We start from the raw sequence: 26,560 nt of genomic DNA, 5'->3' as shown, positions 1-26,560 counted from the left end.
ATCCTTTTATATGCAACTAAAATTTTACTCACATTGTTTCATATAATTGAATAATACAAAAAATACTTGAATTGTTTTTTGGGTTTTTTTTTTGCATTTCAGGAAGTACAAAATCAGGTATTAAACAGTTAGCACATCTCATAAATATATTTGTTACAGCAGAGAAGATGAATACAGATGTAGCTGGCTCTTTTGGGGCCTGCCATTCAGCTCCCCAAAAAATCACGTGGAGGCTTATTCTTACTTATGAATGCCCAGCCTTAGCTTGGCTTCTATGTAGCCAGCTTTTCTTAAATTATCCCATCTACCTTTGTCTCTGAGCTTTTGTCTTTCTTTATTTCTGTATTTGTTTCTTCACTTCTTACTCTGTGGCTTGTTGTGTAGCTGGGTGGCTGGCCTCTCAAGTCCTTTTCTCCTTTTCTTGCTTTTCAGTCTTTTCTTTCCATATTTCTCCTATTTATTTTGCCGGCCTGCCAGCCCCACCTATCCTTTCTCCCGCCTAGCTATTGGCTGTTCTGCTCTTTATTAGACCAATCAGATGTTTTAGACAGGCAAAGTAACATAACATAGCTTTATGGAGTTAAACAAATGCAGCATAAAAGAATGCCACACATGTTTGCATCATAACAAATATTCCACAGCATAAACAAATGTAACGAATTGTTAACTAGTATTCTACAACTCACAGAAGTCAATCTGCTTTTGCTCATCTTGAACATTGAGTTTCCTTATTGATTCTAAAAACTTCTTTAACCCTAAGGAGTCACAGTTCCTTCTATAAAACAAGATTAGTAAGCCACATAAGTAGGAAAGGAAAACTGGGCTTTGATGTTCAGTGAATTTTAATGAAGTGTTAGAGCAGAGCCATCCACTCCATTGTGTCAGCTGTAAATTGGAAGCAGAGCCTTGTCTTTTTCTCAAGTACGTTTTTAGTGCACCTTCGATTGTGGAAGCCACCTTTGAGATGCAATGCAAGCAGCAGATGCTGTTGCCAAGTGATTTATGCCAGACTATTCTCTGTCCCTACTTCCTCTCCTCTCCCCTCCTCTTTCTCTCCTTTCCCTCCTCCCTTCTCTTCTCCTTTCTCTCCCCCTCTCTTCCTTTCTCTTCTCTCATCTATTTCAGGCTTTATTATGTGGCTCAGTCTGGCCTTGAACTCAGTTATCCTGGCACATCCTCTTGAGGACTGCAATTGCAGTGTGTTTGACCACCATGCCTAGCTTACTAAACCATTTTCTATTTAATTATTCTGGTTTTTTAAAAGAAGAACTCAGCAGCAGCCCTCCTTTTCCAAGATACCTCTCTTAATTACAACTTTAGCTTATATTTGAGCCACATGGTGAATTCTAAATAACATAGCTTTCCCAGGGACTCTCGGATACTACTTAGTCACCTTAAGAGTCACTGAGTCATATGGGCTGGGGAGATGATTTTAGAAAGGAATCAAAAAATGGATCTATTTATAGAAGCTGTTACTTAAGCTTGAATCCTGGGCTGTGCGGAGTTAGGGAGGCCTCCATCCAAGTGATAGGAATTCAGCAACGTGCATTTTAAGGTTTGCTGGTGGGAATGTCAACCAACTGAGCTATAGCCCCAGCTCTGCCACATAAATTCTTTAACAGAGTGTAAGTGTGCAAAGTGTAAATAATGATGATAATACTTCAGGAGGCAAAGCAATGATGGGAATATTTGGCAAGTGCAGCTCCCATGTGTTAGACTCTGTGGTTACATTTTTTTTTTGGGGGGGGGCTGCACTTTTTGGGAGAGTTAGGTTAAGCACTGTCAGTACTAAGCTTGAATTCTGAGAACAGAACCGTTACTTCAGGAGAGAAGGCAAGCTCGGGGTTGGATATACAAGTCAGGACTTGCATATTAACATGCCCCGCCTAAGTTCTGTTTGCCAGGATAGAAAACTTCACATTATATTGATACAGTCATGGTATGCTTCTCAATTACCTTTCTATTGCTGTGCAAAGACACCAGCCAAAACAACTTATAAAAGAAAGTTTAATTGGGGGCTGGCTTACAGTTTCAGAGGGCCAGTGCATGGCCATTATGGTGGGAAGCATGACAGCAGGCAGACAGACGTGGTGCTGGATCAGTAGCTCAGAGCTCACATCTGGTCCACAGAGAGAGTGGGGGATTGGATGACTAACTGGGAGTGGGATGGGCTTTTGAAACCCCAAAGCACACTCCCCAATGACATACCTCCTCCAACAAGGTCATACCTCCTAATATTTCACCATCAAGTTAGGAGCAAGCTTTCACATATTTGAGGAGGCTATTCTCATTCAAATCACCACAGTATGGTTTTTACATCGATCAAAACTAGGGTACTAAAAATAAATACAATTTTAGAATAAGGTTACTTAGAAAACATTCTTCTCAAGTCCATTCTTTTTTTTATTTTTTTCAACTTTTTTTTATTTGAATTAGAAACAGGATTGTTTTGCATGACAATCCCAGTTCCCTTCTCCCACCCATCCTCCCCTACCTCTCCCTCAACTAAAACCTTATCTGTCACATGTTTTTTCTGCTCTCCCTGGATGGTGAGGCCTTCCATAGGGTGTCATCAGAGTCTGTTGTATCCTTTGGGATAGGGCCTAGGCCCATCCCCATGTGTCTTGGCTCAGGGAGTATTCCTCTATATGGAATGGGCTCCCAAAGTCCACACCTATGCTAGGGATAAATACTGGGCTTCCACAGGAGGTCCCATAGATTTCTGAGGTTTCCTCACAGAAACCCATGTTCCTGGGGTCTGGATCCATCCCATGCTGGGGAGCAAGAGTTCCCAGATGTTCAGGTCCGCTGTTTCTGTGGGTTTCACCAGCCTGGTCTGGACCTCTGTGCTCTTCACTGGTCCTTCTCTGCATCTGAGTTCCAGTTCAGTTCAGTGATTAGTTATGGGTGTCTGCTTCTACTTCCACCAGCTGCTGGATGAAGGCTATAGGATGGCAAATAAGTCATTCATCAATCTCATCATCAGGGGAGGACATTTAAAGTAACCTCTCCTCCATTGCTGAGATAGTTAGCTGGTGTCACGTTAGCAGCCATGACTTACTTAAAGTTAACCAGTTAATAAAATTTGGATGATTTAAGTATTTGTTTAATACATCCTTATTTGTTTATACATCTTTGTCATAGCTGAGCATGTGATTATTATATGTGAGTAGACTAACTTTACATTCTATTATTTTTATTTTATTTTACTTTATTATTTTATCTTATTTTTTAAGACAGGTATGTACGTCGGCTAGCCTAGAATTCACTATAATGATAAAGCTGGCCTCAAATTCTTAGAGATCTGACAGCTTCAGCCTACTTAATACTGGGATTAAAGGTCCCACTATGCTGTTAATTTTATTTTTTTTTAAGCCCAGGTCTTACTATGTGGCCAAATTAACCTTTAATAATCTTCCCTCCTTCCTCTACTTCCTAATTCTGGAATTTTAGTCAAGCTCCACCAAGTCCCAGCTTAATTAATTCTATTATACTTTAATTATTATTCCTTAACTACTGACATCATTTTTAAAAGTATTACAATAATTTTATTTGTTCTTTGATAATGTCATACAATGTATTTTGGTTGCATTCACCTTTCCTTGTCCTTCTAACTCCTCCCAGATCCACCCTCAACTTTCTTACCCACCCCCCAACTTGTGCCCTCTTTTTTTTATGTGCATGTCAAATTTCTGCTGCTCATATACTCAGTGATTGTGAGACCATCAAATGGAGCATGAGCAACCTGCCAGGGGTCACACCCTTTAAGAAAACCAATTTTCCCTTTAGAAGTCATCAATTGTTGATAGTTATGGGTGTTGGCTGCTGAATCCCTCCCTCCTCTGTTAGAAAGTTAACTGGCTTGATCTTGTATAGGTCTTGTGCAGGCAACCACAGCTGCTGTGAGTTTATGACTACAGTGGTTCTGTCATCCAGAGACTCTGTTTAATTTTGGTCTTCCACTGACTCTTACAGTGTTTCTGTGCCCTCTTTTTCAATGATTCCTGAGCTGAGCTTTGGGTGGGTGTGGGACATGAGATTAATGGCCATTGTTTCAGACTATTTGTTTAACTATGCAAAGATGTGTTGCATTTGTTTAATTATGTAAAGATGTGTTGCTGTTTTACCTGATTTGTCTAATAGAAAGATAAAGGGCCAGTAATGAGGGAGGAGGTATAGGTGGAATTTCCAGGCAGGGAAAGTAAGTAGGAGGAGAAATTTAGGCTTCAGAGAAGGGGAAGAAAGAAAAAGAGACACCAGGGACCAGACAGACATGGAGGAAGCAGGAAAGAAAGACATCAGAATAAAAGAAAAGTAAAAGACCCCAAGGCAAAACATAGATGAATAGAAACGAGTTATACTAAGTTAAAAGAGATAGTGGGACAAGCCTAAGCTAAGGCAAAGCATTCATAATTAATACTAAGTCTCTGTGTCTTTATTTGGGACCTTGTTGGCAGCTCAAAGAAAATGCCAAGTACAGCCCATTTGTGGCTGAGAATTCCACTGATACTCAATCTCCAAACTTTGATTGCTTATCAGTTTTTATTTTAACAACAGTCATCTGCATAGGGAACATTTCCTGATAAGGACTAAGCATTCCACCACTCTATGGTCATAGAGATAAAAATTTAGACAGCAGTTGAATACCGTGTCCACTTAGCAAAATAATAGTGAGTTTATCCATGGCATCTGTGTACTCCTCAGCTATGGGTTCTTGGCAAGAGTTACAGGCATGCATGTTCTTTTGTGGAACAGGCATTAATCCAAGGAGAAAGTTGTTGATTAACCCAATAACATCCATGCTCCTATTGCACCCATATGTGCTGCTATACAAGTTATTACTGCAATTCACAGGGTTCACAGCTGGGTTAGTCTTTTGAGGACTTTTTGGCTAATCGACCTATGTGGCTCCTATGACCAAATGGCTGCAGCAATAGGGTCTTACTGTTAAGTTCTTGTGGGCAACCAAGGCAGTAGAAATAGCCTGTGCTGTTTGGGCAGTGTGTGGGACAGCTCTGACCAACAACTTACAGAGAGATAGACCACATTTGTCACAGGGCTTTTCACTTGGTAATCTGTAGTTTCTGAGAGATGCATTATCCCCTGTGTGGGATAAGTTCAACTAAATCATTCATATGAATACATATATATTCAGGGAACTGGTAAAATATTAAGTTTCCATATGGCTTTTAAAACATTTTATTAGTTATTGTTTCCAAAACACCCCTCTGCCATAATCTCTTACCCTGTTCCCTTCTAACACTCCCTCTCCCTTAAAAGTTGTTGATGTTCTTGTTTTGTTGCCCATTTTTTTTTTTTTTGAGACAGGGCCTCTCTCTTTCTGTGCGTGTAGCCTTGACTGTCCTGGAACATGCTCTGTAGACCAAGCTGGCCTCAAACTCAGAGATCCGCCTGCCTCTGCCTCCCAAGTGCTGGGATATACCACCACCTGGCTTCCTTTAAAAAGGTTTTTTAATTGTTCCTATTAAATTGTAATCATACCATTTTCTCCTTTCTTCCTTCCAATGCTTCCCATGCATGCCACTTCCCTGCTCTCCATCAAGTTCTTCCTCCCCCTTTATTCTGACAAGGCTCTGACTGTGTAGCTCATAGTAACCTGGACCTCACTGAGCAGCCCAAGCTCATCTCAAATGCTTAGTAGTCAACCATCTCTGCTTCCCAATTAGTGAGATTACAAGCATGAGCTACATGAGTATTTTTGTTGTTTTGAAACTGAGGCTCACATAACGCAGTAGGTACCCTAGGCTGTTCTTAAGTGTCTACTCTGGCTGCCTTCATCTTTCAAGTAAGGGTGTAGATATACATCACTACACCCAGTATTGTGTTTATGTGTGTGTATCTAACCGAAAGATAACCTCTATAAAAACGAGATTTAGGCGTGTGTGTGTGTGTGTGTGTGTGTGTGTGTGTGTGTGTGTGTGTGTGTGTGTGTGTTGCACGCCTTTAATCCCAGCACTCGGGAGGCAGAGGTAGGCAGATCTCTGTGAATTCAAGGCCAGCCTGGTCTACAGAGCGAGTGACAGAATAGGCTCCAAAGCTACACTAAGAAACCCTGTCTTAAAAAACCAAAACAACAACAACAACAAAAATGAGATTTAGATTTTCTAAAAGACAAATGTAAAGATGTAAAATAGCGTTAATCTTATGACCATTTAATAAATAATCAAATTGAACTTCATAGAAGATAGTGGTATTCAATTCCAGTATCTTCATATTTAGAAATCACTCTGTAATTGCGGGTGGGGCCAGCATCAGAAACCTTGCCCTTTGCCTCCTGTGGATTTGAACTGATGCCCATTTTAAAACACTCTTGCTTGAATTAATGAATTGAGTTAGAAGGAAAACTCAGTTTTCTCTGTTACTAGTGCAAAATCTGTGGTATTTTCCAAAGATATTTTAAATCCTCAATAAAAGTATAGCTGGACTAAACAATTTTGATGATCAGTGTTCTGGAATCTTGGGGCACTGATTTTGTTAGCTCATGATTACTATATAATGGTATGATAAGAAGAGTTACCTTAATTGGCTTTCTACTAATTCAGACTTCAAATTAACTCTTATTTTATGGGAAGTATGAGGTCAGTTGTTTAATGTTAGTTGCTTGGGAGAGTTAATGGCTTTTCCTAGCTAATACATACACTCTGTGATCCCGTAGTGAGTCTACTGGCAGCACATTTTCATTTGTAAATTAAACCCTTGTTTTCAATGGGATTAAAATGCTCGATGAGTAGGCTGAGTGTGGCAGAGCACGCCTTAAATCCCAGCTCCCAGGAGGTCTCTGTGGATTTGGGCCAGCATGATCATACAGGGCTACATAAGATTGTTTCTAATTTAAATAAAAATCTAGGGGACAAAAAGAATATATGTTGACCTATATGATACTAATGCTGATAATGGGGCTGAGGAATGATAAAAAAAAAAAAACACACCAGAGTTGAAGTAGTAACAAGAGCAGATATTTCCCATATACTGGACACTAGTGGACTCATTTCACATATGTATTAAGCAATCTTTTCTCTCTTATCCTCATTATACATGTGAAGAAACTGAGGCACAGAGGGTTGAACTTACTGGCCCAAGAATATTGGAGTCAAGAAGGTACTAGAATTTGTTCTTTTCCACCACAGTCTAGGGCTCTCTGAGAACAATCATAATAGCAGAGGAATTAAAATTTAAATCTTTTTACTCCAACACTTCAGTAACATCTCCTTTGGCAGTGGTATTTAATAAGCCACAATGTGGAGGTGTAATTAGTTCAGATGAATCTCAATTATTACAATAGGAAATTTCCAGTCTTTCAAAGAAGACCAAGCCCTCCAAAGGGTGACCTATGTTCTCAACCATTTGTTCTTGCAGTTATTTTTAGTTCCTCTTTATTCTCTATAGAAGTTAAATTGTGCATTGTTCACTACAGGGGAACATATTGGCTTCCAAGCCATTATGTCTGAAATATGTTTCTGCCGTGCACATGGCAAACATATGCTCCATCCTCATGCCCATCTTGTGCCTACATACACGTTTATCTGCATCTGGGGGAAATGTGAAATTTTATGAGCAGGAGTAATGAAGCTGAAACATATCATCATCTTGCCAAAAACTTGAGGAGGTTTGATTATATCCTTGCCAAAGTCGTTAAAATGTCCACCCTGCCCCCTTCCTCTCCCTTCTTTTCAACACACAAAGGAGCCACACAAATCTAATAAACAAACGGAGAAAATGTTTGGTCCGTTCTCACACATGCATTAACTGTTCTAGTCCTGTCTGCTAACTGTATTTTTTGTCCACTACCTTGTCTTTGTGCATTTCTCGTCTCCTCTGTGGGCTTGATGGGCTGTGCATTTCCTCCCTGGCAGACTTACGCAAACATATGCTCCTCTACCATATTGCAATCAGTGTGGTCCAGGAAGGTCTTGGAGTTCATGATTTGATTCTCTTTGAATTATAGGAAAACAAATTCTTTGGGGAATAAGTAAGTTTCTTTTCCCTTTGGACTAAAGGTTGCTCTAGCTCCATCATGATGTATAATGCATCACCTGCCTTAATGACTTTACAGAGATTGTGAGTCCTCTGAACTCTGTAGCCTACAGAAAATCTGTTGGCCCATTACCAGTTGATACAGATCAGGCATCCTAGTGCTGGGAGTATGGAAAAATGAAGTGACAGCTGCTGTCCCCATGAGTTCTGTCCCCAAGCTTTGCTTTGTAAGCTGTTTAGTAGGAAGTCCTCTTATTTTCTTTCTAGTGTAATGTTTTTGTTTGCCCAATTAAGTATTCAAAGAATTATGCCATTTACTAATATTCAAGTTTTTATCTATAGAGATAGATAATATTTAAGATCTTATCTTTTAGAACATTTTTTTCAGCCAAAAATATTTAAAACATCAAGGTAGCACTAACTAATTGTGTTTTGTGTATAGAAGTAATTATAGTAAAAGAGCTTTTCTATTTCAATTCTGAAACCAACCTTTTCATTCTAATTTCAAATCTAATTTTGGCAATTTCTTTTTGTATTAGAGTGCACTGTTATTAGAGTAATTATAATCAAACAGGAAGTTGTTGTAGCAGCTTGAAACTCTCTCTCTCACTCTCTCTCTCTTTCTCTCTCTCTCTCTCTCTCTCTCTCTCTCTCTCTCTCTCTCTCTCTCGAGCGCGCGCGCGCACACACACACACACACACAAGCACACACACAATTATTCTCTTGGTGTTGTTCCAAGATATAGTTATTTTCTTGTTCACTATTAGAAATTCTTGCTTTCCAGTGAGTGTTATTATAAAAATAAAAGCACATAGTAAAAACCAGAGAATCAGGACCCTAGGCATTGAGTGGTTTAAGGTTTATAGACATTTTACATAGTGGCTTATCGGGGGTCCTGCTGATACTGTTCACAGAAATCTTGCATCAATGGAGTAAGAAAGGAATTGGATGCAAGTAGTTAGACTTGATAACTCTGACAGGAAACCTGAAAGCCCAGATGTAGTGTTTTAGAGGCTAGAAGACTCACACAAGGGAATTCATGGCAGAGCAAAAGATTTCTCAGCTATACCATTTGTTTGCAATCCTAGTTCATTCAGTAAACACGAAGAGAGTATTTTCTGCGGGTCATGCATACAGCTACAGCTGCGTGTAGTACTAATGCAATTCTTGCACTTGTGAAGCTTGTCTCTAAGGAGCTACAGATGTTGTTTAACTATTATACCCACAGCTCCTGCAATTTATGTAACCAGTAAGTGATAAAGAAGTGTCTGTTGCTGGGAGAGCGCCGGTGGTAGACTCCATCTGGCTGGGGGCTCAGGAAAGATACTTTAATTCTTCAGTACTGAAAATTAAGTTCAGGATCCCCCTTGAGCGTGACAGGCAAATCCTCTCCCATTGGGCTGTGCCTCAGCTCCACAGCACTCTTCATGAATGGACAGGAACTCCGGAAGTTGGCATTATGAATATCTGGCAGGTGAGATGGGAACAGATGTTTACTGGAAGTAGGCGGAGTGTGTTTCAAGGCCTCCCGAGCCCTAGATGCGGGATCTGGTAACAAGTGAACAGAAAGAAACCAGAAGAGTGGACCGTGAGAATGCAGTAAGCGGACTAGGAAGGGGGTGAGGACGCACACGGATCCACACTTCTGTTACTCTTCCCCCGGCCATCTTTATAGCAGGGCACACGTCTGCATCTGACACTGGAACGCTGCGTGCTGGCTTGAGGATTCCAAGGTTCCCCACATTATAGTACGCTGCCTTTCTCACTAAGTAAAAGCTTTAAAATGTCTTCAGGAGTGTTCGCAGATGAGACCCCCCTCCCCCCCCAGGCAGATCTGTAGTTTGGAAGCAGAGAAGCTCCAGCGCTTCTAATATTGTTAGGGGTAGGTGGACCCTGCTTCTGATTGTACGGGTTAGTATCCGAGGCTGTAGGTTTGCCGATGCCCGTGTGCTTCAAAGGAACAGTGTGAAGAGATCTCTGGCCACATCTGTGGTGGCATTCGCCCATTCTCGGTGCCAGTTCCTAAGTCTGCTTATGACACAGACAGCAGGTCAGCCATGATCCCTCGCTTCGCTTTGCTGTGTGTTCAAACATCATTTAATTTAATTACATCTTTAATTCTTTAGATGTAAACACCCAGCGTCTAACTATGTAAAATGTTATCTTGTTTTTTGTCTCTAACATTTTTGAGAAAGTCTTGAACTTCTGAGCTTAAGAGAGCCTCTCTGCTTAGTCCTTGAGTGTTGCCATAACAGGAATGCCCCAGTAAGTGCAGCTAACATGAACTCCAGCAGTGTCCTGGCATATTGGCTACATACATCAGATTACTTATGCTGCTTTAGTTGACTCATAAATTACTTATAACTTTAGAAGTAACTTTTAATTTTTGAAAATTTATATATTTAGCATTTTTTAAAGTTCCAATCATGTATTTGTTGGTTTGAAATTTAATTTCTTTGTGCTATTGCAATCTACATGATATTGTTCATATTTAAATGTCCAGTAGCGTATCACATTTCAAGGAATCTTTTATGTTAAAAACTCCATGTATAGCAACACATTTAAATTTTCTTATTTATAAAAAATGATACTATTACAGAGTAGTTTCCTGGAAATAGTTATAGTTTCATGGGTTTATAATTATGTAGTCAGTGCCATGCAGCCCACATTGATTTTCCATTCTCCCGATTTAGAACCATATCTGAGTGAACCTGATGAGAACCGTCTCTGCATTACAGTAATTTATTACAGAGGAGCTCTTTGTCGGAACCTAAAGTTTTCAGTAGCCTTGTAAGACTTTTGTTATCTTTGTGGGGGTGTGATGATTACCTGACAACTGAAAAATAATTTCTCTTGACTGCTCTGTAGTTAAAAATAAGTAACTTTAGAATCTCTGGTTGACTTAACAATGGAAGATCTGCTTTCCCATATTATTTGGTAAAAATGAATGAGCACTTTGGTGTGTGTGTGTGTGTGTGTGTGTGAGAGAGAGAGAGAGAGAGAGAGAGAGAGAGAGAGAGAGACAGAGAGACAGAGACAGACAGAGACAGAGAGAGAATGTGCATTATGTGTGTGAGTATGTGAGAATTGTGTGTGTCTGAGTGTGTGTGTGTGTGTGTGTGTGTGTGTGTGTGTATGACAGAGAGAGAGAATGTGTGTGAGAATTATGTGTGTGTGTGATAGTATGTGTGAGAGTATGTGCATATGTGAGTATGTATATATGTCTGAGTGTGTGTGGAAGAAAATTGTGTAAATGAGAGTGTGTGTGAGTGTGCACGTGTGAGTGTGTAAGAGAATGTATGAGAATATGTGTATGTGTGTAAGAGAGACTGTGAGTGTGTGTGTCAGTGTGAGAGTATGTATGTGTGTATGTCTGTGAGTGTGTAAGAGAGAATGTGTGAGTGTGTATGTCAGTGTGAAAGTATGTATGTGTGGAAGTGTGTATATGTGTGAATGTATATGTGTGTCTGTGTGTAAGTGTATATGTGTATATGTATGTGTGTGAATGTGTATGTGTACAAGTGTATGTGTGTGAGTGTGTATGTATATGTGTGTATGTATATGTGTGTGAGTGTGTATGTGTACAAGTGTATGTGTGTGTGTGTGTGTGTGTGTGTGTGTGTGTGTGTGCACATGTGTTATTTGCACACGTACTCAGAGGAATTGAACTCAGGTGTCTTAATCAATTGCTTTTTGCCTTGGACATTGATCCAGGCTCTTTTACTTGAACACAGAAGTCACTGTGTTTATGCGGGTTCTGGGATCTGAACGTCTGTCCTTATGCCCTTGCAGCAAGCACTAATAACTGCTGAGCGATCTCCCCAGCCTATAATTGAAAATTGTTTTTCTTTTCAAAGATTTGTCAGTTTTGTTTATTATGTGTTTTGTGTGCCCATGTGAGTTTATGTGCATCACCTGTGTGCACATGTCTAGGGAGGCCTGAGGGTGACAACTGGAGTTATGAGTAGTTGTGAGCCACTTGGTGTGAAGACTGGGAAGCAAACTCAGGTCCTCTGAAAAAGCACTAAGTGCTCTTCATCACTGAACCATCTCTCCTGCTGATGGAGGCACTGCTAAGTGAAGATACAAGACACTAGAATACCTGGCTACATGTTCAAGATGTAGGTTAATCACACTAGATTCGTGGTATTGCAGAAGAGACCTCCAATTTGTAGAAGGAAAATACCTGAAAGTTGTGATTATAAAAACTTGCTTGTCTATAAAGAGGTGAGAAATTGAAGAGTAGTCACAAGCATTCATGTCCCCTGGCACCTGTGGTTATGACTTTATCTGGAAACAGGAATGTTTCAGATGCCATCAGGCTTCCATGAAGCCACACTGGATTCAGCAACTGGAACTCTTGAAGAGAGGGAGTTCAAACAGACACTCAGGGAAAGTTTGGTGTGAAGACCCAGAAAGAGATCCAGGGTTAAGCCAAACCAGTGAGGTATTGGCAGTCACTGGGGGTTAGGAAGAAACCCAGAAAGATTCCTTCCCCCAGAGCCTCCAGGGGAAGCACAGTTCTGTCAGCACTTCAGACTCGATCCAGGAATGTGAAGAATAAATGTCTGTTGTCTTGATCCTACCCAGTTTTTGATAATTTGTTATGCCAACCCAAGAAACTAATACAGAAGAGATTTGTCTCTGTTTCGTTATAAGCAATATAGAAACCATTAGTATATCTAGTGGAGGTCCCCAAGTCTTCATACAGGAGATAGGCTGAGTCCACGTTTCTGGAAATGCCCTGCATCTCAGAAGACTTTAGCAATTGGTCACTTAGGACACTCATGAGCTGGAGCTGCTGGAAACCACCAAATCATAGTCTTCATACTTTATTTTCCATAACTGACATTACCTAGGGGAAATCAGTAGCAGGAAAGACTCTTGTACAACAATAAAAACAGTTGTGAAGCTTGCTGTGTCCCTGGAGGGCCATTTACTGTTGTTTAAGCAGGAGCTCAAGAAATTTTCAGCCTAGTTTTGTGTTGTTCATCCTCTCCTAGTGGTGTTAAGTCCTACCTTATCACTTTTGGTCATCTCACAGTAGTTTTCTTAGTTCTTTCTGCCTGTTTCTTTTGGGTGGAAAATTTTGCTACAGTAATATTTCTATGTAGGTTTTTCTCTCTGATAGGATCCATGAATTTTTTTAGGAAAATTTTATTTTTGGTCAGGTTGTTTTTAACTCGTTAATTTTTGGCATATTTTCCTTCCTTCTTTTCTTTTCTTTCTTTGCCTTTTGTGGAAAATACCCCCCCCCTTACACACTATGTCCTGGTTACAGTTCCTCATCCCTCCACTCACTGGCGTTTTCTCACCTCTCCTTCCTTCAAGATCCACACCCCCTTTCTGTCTCTCACTGGAAAAAACAAAACAGCTTCTAAGGGTCAATAGTAAAATAAAATATAAAAGATAAAACAAAAACTAATCCATTGGAATAGAAGAAAAAAAACAGAAAGAAAAGAGCCCCCCAAATGCACATGAAACAGATACATAGAGACCTACTCATTTACACACTGAGGAATTACATAAACAATTAAACTGGAAATCATAATATTCATGCAAAGGATTTGCATATTTATATAAAATGAAAATTAAAAATAAGGTAAAAAGTCCTGGTATCATTTATGTTATGAGACAGGGAACCTCCAGTGATGCCACTGAGTTCGTTTTCTGTTGGCCATCACACTAGGCATGCAGCCTACCTGTAAGAGTAGTTTATTTCCCTGGTGAGACTCACTTAGAAAAAAATACATTTTCATTTGCAATTTGTTGTCAATTTGAGATAGCTTCTGGGCTGAGGATGGGCATGTGTCTACTCCCATTAGCTCTGGGACCCCATCTGTTTTAGACTTCTGCAGGCCCAGTGCATGCTGGTTTTACCTTAGGTCCCTGTGCTATCTAGTCTCAGGTTCTTGGTCACCCTAATAGTGTCATGTATGAGTTCCTTCTTGAAGAGTGGGCCATAAGTCAAATCAGATATTAATTGGTAAGTACCACAAGCTTTGGCCATCATTGCACAAGGATATCTTGCATGCAGGATACCATTGTAGATCAAAGGTTTTGTGACTGGCTTGGTGTTTATGCTAATCTTTGGTAGACTGCAGAGTGCTTTCCTGTACCAAAGATGCTGGAGCCTAGGGGTGAAAGCTCTGTACCAAAGATGCTGGAGCCTAAGGTGAAAGCACTGTACCAAAGATGTTGGAGCCTAGGGTGAAAGCTCTGTACCAAAGATGCTGGAACATAGGGGTGAAAGTTCTGTACCAAAGATGTTGGAGCCTAGGGGTGAAAGCTCTGTACCAAAGATGCTAGAGCCTAGGGGTGAAAGCTTTGTACCAAAGATGCTAGAGCCTAGGGGTGAAAGCTCTGTACCAAAGATGCTGGAGCCTAGGGTGAAAGCTCTGTACCAAAGATGCTGGAACATAGGGGTTAAAGCTCTGTACCAAAGATGCTGGAGCCTAGGGGTGAAAGCACTGTACCAAAGATGCTGGAACATAGGGGTGAAAGCTCTGTACCAAAGATGCTAGAGCCCAGGGTGAAAGCTCTGTACCAAAGATGCTGGAGCCTAAGGTGATAGCTCTGTACCAAAGATGCTGGAGCCTAGGGTGAAGCTCTGTACCAAAGATGCTGGAGCCTAAGGTGATAGCTCTGTACCAAAGATGCTGGAGCCTAAGGTGATAGCTCTGTACCAAAGATGCTAGAGCCCAGGGTGAAAGCTCTGTACCAAAGATGCTGGAGCCTAAGGTGATAGCTCTGTACCAAAGATGCTGGAGCCTAGGGTGAAGCTCTGTACCAAAGATGCTGGAACATAGGGGTGAAATCTCTGTACCAAAGATGCTAGAGCCTAGGGGTGAAAGCTCTGTACCAAAGATGCTGGAGCATAGGGTGAAAGCTCTGCAGGCAGCAGCTTGACTTTCCTATGTTCGGTGAGTTGTGTTGGTGTTGTCTTTAGCAGTGTGGCTTTGCTGTCAGTTTGTGGAAAGCAATTTATAATCTTGGCAATAGTCTGGGTTGTTTGGATAATCATGGGATTCATTTGGCCAAGTACACACAACCAGTTCTGGTACTAGGAGCTTTATTTGGTGACAAGAAATGTACAGTTGGGGCTCTGTCTCCATATTATTTTGTGGTTTCATTTAGATTCCTTTCACATATCTATATTTTTTTGAGAAGCTTCTCCTGTGTTAAGTTTTCATACCACACCTTAAAGGATTCTTCATTTTGTTTGCTTCTCCCTGTATTCCCTCCCCTCCTCTTGTAGCCCCCTCTTCGCTTGATCCTCCCTCTAGCCCCCCACATCCATCTATAACTATCTATTCTGTTTCCATCCTAGGGGGAGCTATTTGTCCACCTCTAGTCCTTTAGTTTATCACCTGACCTCTGTGGTACTACAGAATGTAGCTTGGTTATCATTAGCTTAAAAGCTAATATCCACTTGTAAGTGGATGCCTACCATATTTGTCTTTCTGAGTCTAGTTTACCTCTCTCAGGACGATTTTTTTCTAGTTTCATCCATTTACCTACAAATTTCATGAGTTTTTTTTTTAAATTTTTTATTTGAATTAGAAACAAGATTGTTTTACATGTCAGTTCCAGTTCCTCTCCTTCCCCTCCTTCTTTGCCCCCCCCCCCCCCGCAACTAACATCCTACCTATCCACACCCTTTCTGCTCCCCAGAGAGGGTGAGGCCTTCCATAGGGGGTCTTCTGAGTCTGTCAGACCTAGGCTCACCCCTGTGTATCTAGGCTCAGGGAGTATCCCTCTATGTGAAATGGGCTCTCAAAGTCCATTCCTATGCTAGGGATACGTACTGATCTACTACAAGGGGCCCTATAGATTTTTGAGGTCTCCTCACTGACACCCACGTTCATGGGGTCTGGATCAGTCTCGTGCTGGTTTCCCAGTCATGAGTTTTTTAATGGCTGAATAACATCCCAACATGTGAATGTACATTTTTTTCCATTCATCTGTTTAGGGATATCTAAGTTGTTTCCAGTTTCTGTCTTTGTGAACAGAGCAGCAATGAATATGTTTGAGCAAGTGTCTCTGTGGTAGGATGGAGTGTCCTTTGGGTATATGCTTAAGAGTGGTGTAGCTGGATCTTTAGGTAGATCAATGCCCATCTTCCTGGGAATCAGCCACACTCATTCCCATAGTGGCTACACAAGTTTGCACTCCCAGCAGCAATGGATTCCCTTACTCTGCTTCTTCCCAGCATGTGCTCTGGTTTTTTGTATTGATTTTAGCCATTCTGAAGGGTATAATATGTAATCCACAGAAGTGTTGATTTACATTTCCCTGATGACTAAGGATGTTGAACGTTTCTTTAAGTGTTTATCAGCCTTTTGAGTTTCTTCTGTTGAGAATTCTATGTTTAGATCTGTACTCCATTTATTAATTGAGTTATTTGTTTTCTTAATATCTAGTATTTTGGGCTCTTTATATATTTTGGATATTAGCCCTCCTTGATGGATGATTGCTACATGTTCCCAGGTTCATCAATAAAGATAAAACTAGTACAGACCAGGGATGTAGCATCAAATAAAGTCATAAGTCCAGTCCCTGGGACCAAAAAACAATATATTTTTAAAAACCCTCATTCCAAGCAATTCCCTTCCTCCTTCTCTCTCACCCCCTCTCTCCCTCCTTTCCTTCTCTCCCTCTATTCCTCTCTTTCTGTCTCATTTTTTATACTGGACCTTTCTGTATACTTCAGGCTGGCTTGAAACTTTCAAACCTCATGCCTTTGTACTGCTAAGTGCTGAGATTCCAAGAGTCCACCAACACATCTGGCTTTTGAATTAGTCATAACAAAGAATGAGATTCATAGCTCAGGGGACACTGTAGCATTGCTCACTCAGGAAATGCGATTTCCCCCTCCTTTTTCCCCTCCTTTTATTTCTCCCTCCCCTTACACACATGCATGCACATTGGGATTTAGTGTATTTTATTTTGTTATGTTATGGAATCCCCTGTGTCCCCTGGCGCGGTATCTTAAGTAGCTATGATGCCCAATTTACTGACAAGCAAGCATGTCTCCCTTTAAAAGAATGCTTGGGAATATAAATATACATCAGGCATATGCAAATCTGCAAGAGACATGCTCTGCTTGATCAAATAAGATAAAAGCAGGAATGCAGAAGAGGAGATTAAAGTACAGATTTAAAAAAATACAGCATCTAGGAAGGGAGGGGGAAATGGGAAGAGCAGGGAGTCGGAAAAGGCTTTTTGCCAATGTGACTCTGGCCCCTTTAGAAGCTGGAAAAGTAACTGAATTTCCATTTGAGGATCCAGGGGACAAATGGCCATGGCCCTGATGCTGTGCTCCAGTGGATTTCCTACTTTGGTTTTTCATCATTTTATTATTCAGGCTGTGTGACTTCCTTTTGTGTTATCATCTCATCTTGCTTATAATGAGTTGTGTTTTTCTTTTGAGATCTTGTGGGCTGACTATTAAAACTATTGGTGTGACTTTGAAGTTTATAAATACATGAATGTTTTGAATTTCCTAAACTAAAAATGTTCAATAATTTTTTTTAAAATCCAAATAAGCCAGTAAACAGACACAAAGGTAGGGATCCTCTTTTTAATAGTACTGTCTAATTAGTTAACACTAAGCATCTGCACTAATTGGACTGTGTTATTTTTGTCAAGCGCGATGGACTTATTTCTTGAACAAAATGTCAGGAACAAAAAAGCACTGTGACAGCCAGCCAGATACAGAGCCCATCTCTGTGAGGATACACAGGCTTCTCTCCTTTTCTGCAACATCTGTCTTAGATTATTGTATATGGTATGTAATGCCTATTCCCACAGCAGCTGGATCCTTGAAGTTAGATGAAGGTCTGCAGAAGCTTTACACTTGGTTAGATTTGAGAAAGTTGGCTTAAGTCAGTGGGTGTTATTGAAACATGGGATTCTCGTGTGTGTGTGTGTGTGTGTGTGTGTGTGTGTGTGTGTGTGTGTGTGTGTGTGTGTGTGTACATGCACACCATTGAATGTGTGTGTGGGTTAGAGGACAGTTTCTAGGAGTTGGTTCTCTCCTCTCTCCATGTGAGTCCTGGGGATTAAACTCTGGTCCTCACGTTTGGGAACCCATGCCTTATCCCTATCTTGCTGACAAAAAACACATAGCTGAGCAGAATGAAGTTTCTTATGTTCAAATTGCAAAGTATAGTATAAAATAGATATAAGTGTATAGAAGTATAATTATTTATTGAAATTTAAGATGCACTTTCTGTTTGGCCAGCTAGGTCAACATTTATTAACCCTATGGTTAGAATGTTACAACTACATATAAATACATGAAGGAGTGTTGCATCATTGTTTATGATAGCAAAAATTTATCCAACTGTGTGTTAGGACAGGACTACCATGAGTTATTTTTCATCTTGCAACAATGGAATATCATGCCATCACTGAAAGAATGAATGCTGATATAGAAAGATGTCAAGATTGCTTTAAGGAAAAAACAAATCAGGCAGAATGCTGTAAATAATATAAAACCATTTGTGTATTGAAAAGAATTTTTTGTTTGTTTTATTTAAATTTTTTTTCATGCGATATAATTTGATCATTTCCCCCATCTCAACTCCTCCCATTTCCTCCTCACCTCCCTACCCACCTAACCTCATGTTCTCCCTCTTTCCTTTGGGGGAAAAAAACCCCACAAAAACTAAAATCAAAACAAGCAAAAAAAAACCAAAAACCTGATAAGACAAAAAATAAGAAAACATTCTATCATGCACAAAAAAACACGAAAACAACATTGAGTTCATTCTGTGTTAGTTCATTCTACTACTCCTGGACATGGGACCTGCCCTGGGAGTGTGGTTAATATAGCCAATGATACTCCATTGTAAAAAAAGTGGATTTTACCTTTGACAGCAAGTGTCATCAGTTACAAATAGCTTCTTTGTCAGGGGTGGAACTTTGTGTTCACTTCTCCTCTCAGTGCTGAGTCCCTTTCTGGCTTGACCCTGTGCAGGCTTTAGGAATCCCACCACCGTTCTCCGTGAGTTCTCCGTGAGTTCATATGTGCCTAAGTCCTGTTGCATCTGGAAAGTGTCTATTACCTCTGGCTCTTAACAGTCTTTTTGTTGCCTCTTCCGCTTAGATCTGTGAGCCTTGAGAGGAGAGGTTTGATGGAGACATCCCTTTTAGGACTGAGTAACCAAAGTCTCCCACACCTGCATGTTATCTAGTTGTGGCTCTTTGTTAATCAGGCTATACTGCAAGAAGAAGCGTCTAGTGATGCACTGATCTATGGGATAGCAGTATGCCTTTATGGCTATATCCCTTTAGTAGAATAATATATAGTAGTAGGCTTTTCCCTAGGCCCATGACTCATCTAGTATCAGGTTTATGGCCACTTCAGCAGTGTCAGGTATGGGTTCCACTTCATGGAGTAGGTCTTTAATCCTATGAGAAAGTGGTTGGTTAATCCCATAACATTTGTGCCATTCTTGCACTAGTATATCTTGTGGGTTGGTTGCTGTGAATAGGTCACAGTGTTTGCTGCTAGCTGAGCGATATTGATAATTATTTTTCTCCTCTGGTAGCATGCAAGGTGCCTTCCAGTGCCAAATGCTAGTCAGAACGGGTTAAGCTTTTAGTTGGGCATGGGTTCAACTTCTCCATGTTTGATGACATAAATAAATGTTGGCTTCAGCAATGGGGTTTTACATCAGGCAGTGGAGAGCAACCAACAGCATTGGTCATAGCCTGTGATGTTTGGGGAGAGTATATATGGGACTCAATAAGATATAAACCATTTTTTTTTTGCACTGGAGGTTTTACTTGGTGGCATAAGATAGCTAGTTGGGGCATTGCCTACCCCATTATTTGATGACTCAATTTAAATTCCTCTCATATGTATTACATATTTTATGGAACTTCTACAGTAAGAGTTTTCCATATGGTTTTTCCAGAAGCCCTTTAGTGTTAGTTGTCCCTCCCTATATTCCCTCCATTAACCTATCCCTGTCCCCTTTACCGCTGTTATTCTCATTTCCCCTATATCTCTTCATAACCTATATGCTATTTCCCCATCCTTGGGAGATGCTCTCCTCTCCTCTGGTCCCTTACTAGGTGCTAACTTCTGTGATCATTTGGATTGTAGTATATCAAAAGCTTAAAATTTAACATTCAAATATAAGAGAAATGCATATTTATAAGCAGTATAGGAATTGCAGTGTTTCTTTTAGGATTGATATTAGAATTGAATCCTTATATAGATATTCTGTATACACATAGTATATTCCTAATATGGCACACAAACTATTTTGAAAAAATTATTTTTTTGGTGATATGGCTTGCACAGTGTACATAAGGGGTACAATTTTACCATAAACAGTATAAATTCTTAGCACTTTTATCCTAAATGTATATCATTTAAAAATAACGGACAAATTACATCTTAAAATATAAAATTGATATTGTTGTCATTTAGTAGTCGAACATAAACTAATTAAAATACCTAATTGACATTAAAGTCTCTGGTTTGGAATAATAAATATTATCAGACATATTGAAGGGGAATGAACTCTGTCACTTCCCTTCCTCATTTATTTGTTCACTTACATATATATATATATATATATATATATATATATATATATATATGGGTATTTTGCCTGCATGTCTGCTTGTGCATCATGTGTATCCAGTGCTTGTGGTGTCAAGGAGGACATCAGATCCCCTGGAATCAGTTACAGGTGCTTGTAACCAGATGGATGCTAGGAATTGAACCCACGTCTTCTGCTAGAGCTGCTAGTATTTTTAACTGCTCAGCCACCTTTCCTGCCTCCCCCACTTCATCATTTAAATAATCGCTGATTTATGGTAAATAGCATCTGATAAATGTATAATGTTAACATGAGTTCTTACCATTATTTGGAAGTTTTACATATGTTACCAATGAAGGCCTTATAAATTCAAGTGTACCAGCCCAGACTGAGGAAGTCTCTCTTCCTCCTGTTTATGCTTCTCTTTCACAAGTCATGGAAATATTCAGTAATGAGTCAATCACACTGAGTTCCTCTCTGTATTTGCAGTGTTAGGCTTTTGTACAGACAAGCTTTGATCGTATGCTGGTTTTGGAGAGACTCCTATTTTTTCTGAGTTGGAAATTAATGGAAGATGGTTTTCTATTCTCTAATTATCTAACTCTCTTCCAAGGTAGTAGAGGGATGTTCTTTAAAAAGTGAATTATTTGACCTCTATAATTATACAATGACATGTTTCCAGAGTGGGTATTTAAAGAAACCTTTAATAACACATAAAATATTTCTGGTAGCCTACTCCACTGGCATATCTCCTCACACAGTGGTTGCTGACTTCTATTCTTGTCTAATCTGAAACCATAGTTATTGCAATTATCTTCCTTTTCATGTTTCATCTCTCTTTGTGTGTTATTGTTGACTTCTGAGATCTCTGAGGGTAAAAAAAAAAATCTGTGTTTGGGTTGATTACTGTTGAGTTGAAAACAACACTTTAAAAAGAAATTTCTCTTTCCAGGCCACCTCATTGACTGTTGACTTTTTTTTATGGCCCATAGGAAGCTAGTGTTCTGATTTCTGGTATAACCAGATGTGTCCAGAAAGTAAAAGCTATCTGAATCATGTGTTGTCTTGAACATTTGTAATGGAATATATGGACAGTTCCCCATTCTCATAACCCAGTGGAGAAGACTTATAGTATGTCCTTAAAAGTAGAATAAGACCAGAATAGGCTCCAAAGCTACACAGAGAAATCCTGTCTCAAAAAACCAAAAAAAAAAAAAAATAGAATAAGAAAAAAATGTGAAATAGGTCAATATGGGAGAAAGTTTAGACTTGGAGTACATCAATCACAAGTTCGAGATACAATGCATAAGTAGTGTTGGGGAAAGAATCCTGGATTTGTAGTCATCCTACGTTTGTATCCCTACTTGGCAACTTTGAGGGTGACAGATGCCTTGAATCTTAAAAGTTGTAGCCTCTCAGGAAGCATAGAGGTGGATCCGGTTTCCAATGGACACATCTACAAACACTCCTGCACCCAAGGCTCAGGGAACATTGTGGAAAGATTCTAAGATCCAGAGGATCAGGGAGTGTGCTGTGAGATTGTTTTTCATAATCAGGTTAGAAGCTAAGCCCAAAAAGATTCACTGCATGAATGCTTAACCTTGATCTGAACAAGGAGAACATGAGTAGACATACTGCTTACAAGAGGAAGTTGGGAAGGTGGTTGGAAAGCTTCCTTTCTGGCCTGAAGTTGACCATTGCTGGGGGTTACAGCATGTTAGGGTGATCAGTAACATCTTAATATTACTTGGGGTTCATTGGGCAGAGCAGTCAAGGATCTAGGGGGACAAGTTAAATTACTTTTAGAAGCCAAATTATGGTCGTTACTGGAACTGTTACAGTTCAGCCAAAATGGAGGAGTTCACAAAATGCCATTGCCCTGGCCAACAGTAGGGTCAGGGACTGCACTCTGTCATTTTACTGGAACTCTCCAAAGAAGAGGGTTCCCAGCTACTACGGGATTGTCTCTGGAGCAGTGGTGTTGGGCCTTCAGCCCTGCTACCTCCTGTGTCGGCTTATTCTTCCCTGTTTATTGTCAACACTGGGTATTTTAAATAGGGTTCATTAAGGCAGACTAATGCAGGTAACATTTCCACTCCCTCTACCTGTCCCATCAGTCCTCCCTGTTTCACTATTTTTTTTTAAATCTCAGAATATCAATTTAATGATAGGCTTTCTGCTCCTGAATAAATAAATTAGTGAGTGAATGGGAAATGTGATTTAGAGCAGAGCTTTTCAAACTTTTATGTGCGCATAAATCACCCATATACTGTGTTAAAATACGTTCTGAGACAGCAGGTCTGCTGCAGCAAGGGCTCTGTGTTAATAAGACATTCTTATCCCCTCCATGGTGCCAGAGCATCTATGTACCATTTTCTTTCCAGTTGTGTTTAAAGAATTAAATTCAGTTGATGTGAGCAGTTGCAGAGGAAACACAGCCGCTTTAAACTCTCCCCACAGACTGTTACAAGGAAAGCAAGTCCCAGTTTGAGAAAGAGCACTATTAACTTGATGTGAACACCACAAAAACAGATATTTTCCTGCATCATGGGAATCTAATGACTCACAAATGATTCCAGTTTCTTTCTGCTCAGCTGAATGTTAAATTACCGATGCAATGTTGCTCAGAATTGAATCCCTCAAACTTGGAGGGATTATTAAACCTATTCTTGTGCATGGTCCACACACATATGGAAACATCTTGGCTGCTGTAACACCTGCCTAACAGCAAAGTTAAGGCCACCTTTATACCCCTGTCCTTTGATTTGGCGTCTGCTCAGTAGGCAGGTTTATGAATAATTCTGTTGGAATTGACTGGGGAATGCTAATCTGGGCGATGAAACACTGTAGAGAGTATACGGAGGTGCATCCTGAGAATGCATCTGTGGAAGCAATATGGCAGGGTGGCCAGGCTCACGCCTTCTCTTTCTGTTTCCAGGGAGGAGAACACTGTTACTACCAGGGCCAGATCCGAGGAAACCCCGCCTCATTTGTTGCCCTGTCAACCTGCCATGGACTCCAGTAAGTGCCACATAAATTATTCATGCATTGGCTACTTCAATAACTTTGCTTTACGTTTAATGCACTAGTAAAATTTAGAGTTCCAGAACGTACTGGTGAAATGTTAGAGTTCAGAAGCTAGAGGCTTTGAAATTATGCTGCTGTACAGTGATACTTGGAGAATTTTTCTAGTTCCATCTAGATTCAGATAGATAGGCTCGGGTGACTGTTTTCTGTTCCTGGGGATGAATGGCCCCTCAAAACAAATTCAGCCCTTCGCTCTTCCTTGATTTGAGTCTTTTTATTTTCTTGAAATGATAGAAATTCTGGCACATGAAAACTCATGTGCTCTTTGCATGAAAACAAAGGCTGCAGATGACCTCAGGTGCTCCATACTCAGCAGGAAGGCGCGTAACTACAGCAGCCTTGGGAGGAACACACAGACTCCTAGAGCTCTGAGGGTGGCTTTGTCTTCCCTTGCTTCCTTTCTCTTGACTTTTGCATCAGAATCCTTGCTGATGGTGAATGTGGGAAAAACCTCTGTCCATCCTGTCCATGTGGTGATGCTCTCGGGGCCATTTCTATTAGTGGCCTCTTGAAAACATCCCGGAGCATTCTGTGTAGACTGACTCATTCCTTTGGCTTGTTTTACTTGTTTGTTTGCATAGAGTGAGCTAAGCCTTAATTACTTTTAAATTTTTTCTTTTTCATTTCTTTTTTTGCTAGATATCCTTTTTGTTGTTGCCTTTTCCATCTAATCAGCTGTTACTGTGAGCCTACTGTGTAGTAGGCACTAGAAATGTTAAGGCAATTTTAGCATGCATGAGCCCTAGACCTCAGGGTAGCAAATCTTGTGGAATATGACAGGTATATTTAGGTATGTTTGTTTTATTTGAGAATAGAAAAAAATAACACCACGGCCAAACACAAACTGAGAATTGGCACTGAAGGATGGGTAGAGATGAGAGCCCCAAAGATGAGAGCTGTGTCACCTCAGCAGCTGGAGTGGGCCCTGTGGCATGCGCTGAGAGAATCTTCCAGTGGATGTTAGATCTTAAATCTACAATGATGTTGGAATGAGAAGGGCTGGAGAGTCTGGCTAGTGGCCCAGATGACAGCTCTAGCCAAGCTCTGGGGAGAAGTATATTAGACAGACAGACAGACAGACAGACAGACAGACAGACAGAGAAAGTGCCAGGGGACTAAATGACCAGAGGAGGGAGGCCTTGTGCCTGCTTAATGCAAAGCTTCTACTTGCTTCTTATGATAAATAAATGCATATTTATTTTCAGGTGTTCCTTGAGTAAAGAGATACTATTAAAGACACAACATCTTTGCTTGTTATCCAGGCCTTGATTTTCTTACCAGAGGAAAGAAATGTTGAAATCATTTTTCATAGTGAAAGTGGTGTATCTAATTTCAACACAGCACGGATGTAGGCTAGGGAATACTATGTTTGACCTAAATGACATTTATAACAGCAAATGTATGTTGAAGGGAAGAGTGATACAAAAATAAGAGGCATTTTCCCATCTCTTCCTTATGCTTAGAATCTCAGCCTAAGTCACAGTGTGAGTATCGTGCTCACTGCTTTTCAGTTTGCTTCCCAGTTTCCCAAATGGACAGTGTTGTGAGAACCAGGAGGAAGCTATGAGCTCCTTTTATGGGCTCTACTAGGCACAAGAATCTAAGAACAATAGCTGGACCCTCCCACAGTCCTTTAAGGAAGGTGGGAACAATGCCTTTCAGAATCCTGCCTCAGTTGCTTTAAGTTAGTATATTTCATATCTACCTTTAAAAATTCTTTCACTTTAAATAAGCAAAGTGAAACTAATAGAAAATCCATGATGAATCTACAAGTACTGACAGAATTGTGTGCAACTGTGGCTGAGCTTTCTTAGATGGTATAAGCATCTTTTGTATGTTTTGTTACTGATAAACTATACTATTATCATGATTTTCCTTCTGAACACAGTTGCTCCTAGCAATTTTGGAGGGATATTACTGAACATTAAAGGAGATAGGCTATCTCAGTTATGATGGTTTAGGTATAAGCTATATTACTTCATGTATCATTCATGTTTTATGAATGACCAAGTTCACACTGAGGTTTATTCATGTTTCTGATTCACTGCATTTAGTTGAAGAACATAAAGTGGGAAAATTATATTCATAAGCTTTTCTCCTAGGGTACATTTATACAAATTCAAAGGATTAGTAGGCAATATTTTGATCCATGCATGTTTGATGTTACGACATAATCTTGTAACTATGGGAACCTAAAAAAGATAAAATCAAATATAAGATTGTTGCCCTCTTGTGGAAATTTGTAAGAATGGCTGCTGTTTCCTTTCAAAGTCTCATTTTAATTCAGCTTTATGACAATTTAGCTCAACTCCTCCATAATGACTTGGTTCCCTCTATAGGGATTAATTGTTATAGGCTTACCATACATAGAATTTAGTTGTAATGTAACGCTGTCAATCCTCAAAGCAAATGAAACAGCTGTATTATTATTATTATTATTATTATTATTATTATTATTATTATTATTATATTAGTAAAACCATGTTATGAGGAATTAGAATCTATTTTATTTTTAATTTTTTTTTTACTATTCTCTCATGCATTACATTCTGACCACAGTTTCCTCTTCCTCCACACTTAATCCTTCCCCCAACCTTCCCTCTCCCCCAGATCAATGCCTCCTCCATGCCCCTTAAAAAAAAAGAGCATGTTGGGGTGGTGGTAGCGAACACCTTTAATTGCAGCACTCGGGAGGGAGAGGCAGGTGGATCTCTGTGAGTCCGAGACCAGCCGGGTCTACAAATCGAGTTCCAGGATAGCCAGGGCTGTTAAAATAAGACTAGGAACAAACCCTCCTATCAAGGCTGGGCAAGGGGCCTCAGTGGGAGGGAAAGGGTCCCAAGTTCAGGCAAAAGAGTCAGAGATACTCCCCACTCTCACTGTTCGGAGTTCCACAAGAGCAGGAAGTTACACA

At 40.1% G+C, this 26,560-nt stretch overlaps 1 protein-coding gene across 13 annotated transcripts in view; it reads left to right on the top strand.

Moving 5' to 3' along the window:
* Window positions 1–26,560, top strand: part of Adam22 (ADAM metallopeptidase domain 22) — a 206,724-nt gene that overhangs the window by 94,072 nt on the left and 86,092 nt on the right. For all 13 annotated transcript variants that reach the window (XM_027391556.2, XM_027391555.2, XM_027391553.2 and 10 more), the window contains one exon: window positions 23,498–23,580. In XM_027391556.2, the coding sequence (XP_027247357.1) occupies window positions 23,498–23,580 (83 nt within the window). The remainder of the gene's footprint in view (window positions 1–23,497; window positions 23,581–26,560) is intronic.

Source organism: Cricetulus griseus (assembly GCF_003668045.3).
Source record: "Cricetulus griseus strain 17A/GY chromosome 1 unlocalized genomic scaffold, alternate assembly CriGri-PICRH-1.0 chr1_0, whole genome shotgun sequence".
In the NCBI taxonomy this organism is placed as follows: domain Eukaryota; kingdom Metazoa; phylum Chordata; class Mammalia; order Rodentia; family Cricetidae; genus Cricetulus; species Cricetulus griseus.
This window is presented reverse-complemented; position numbering and strand designations above follow the sequence as displayed.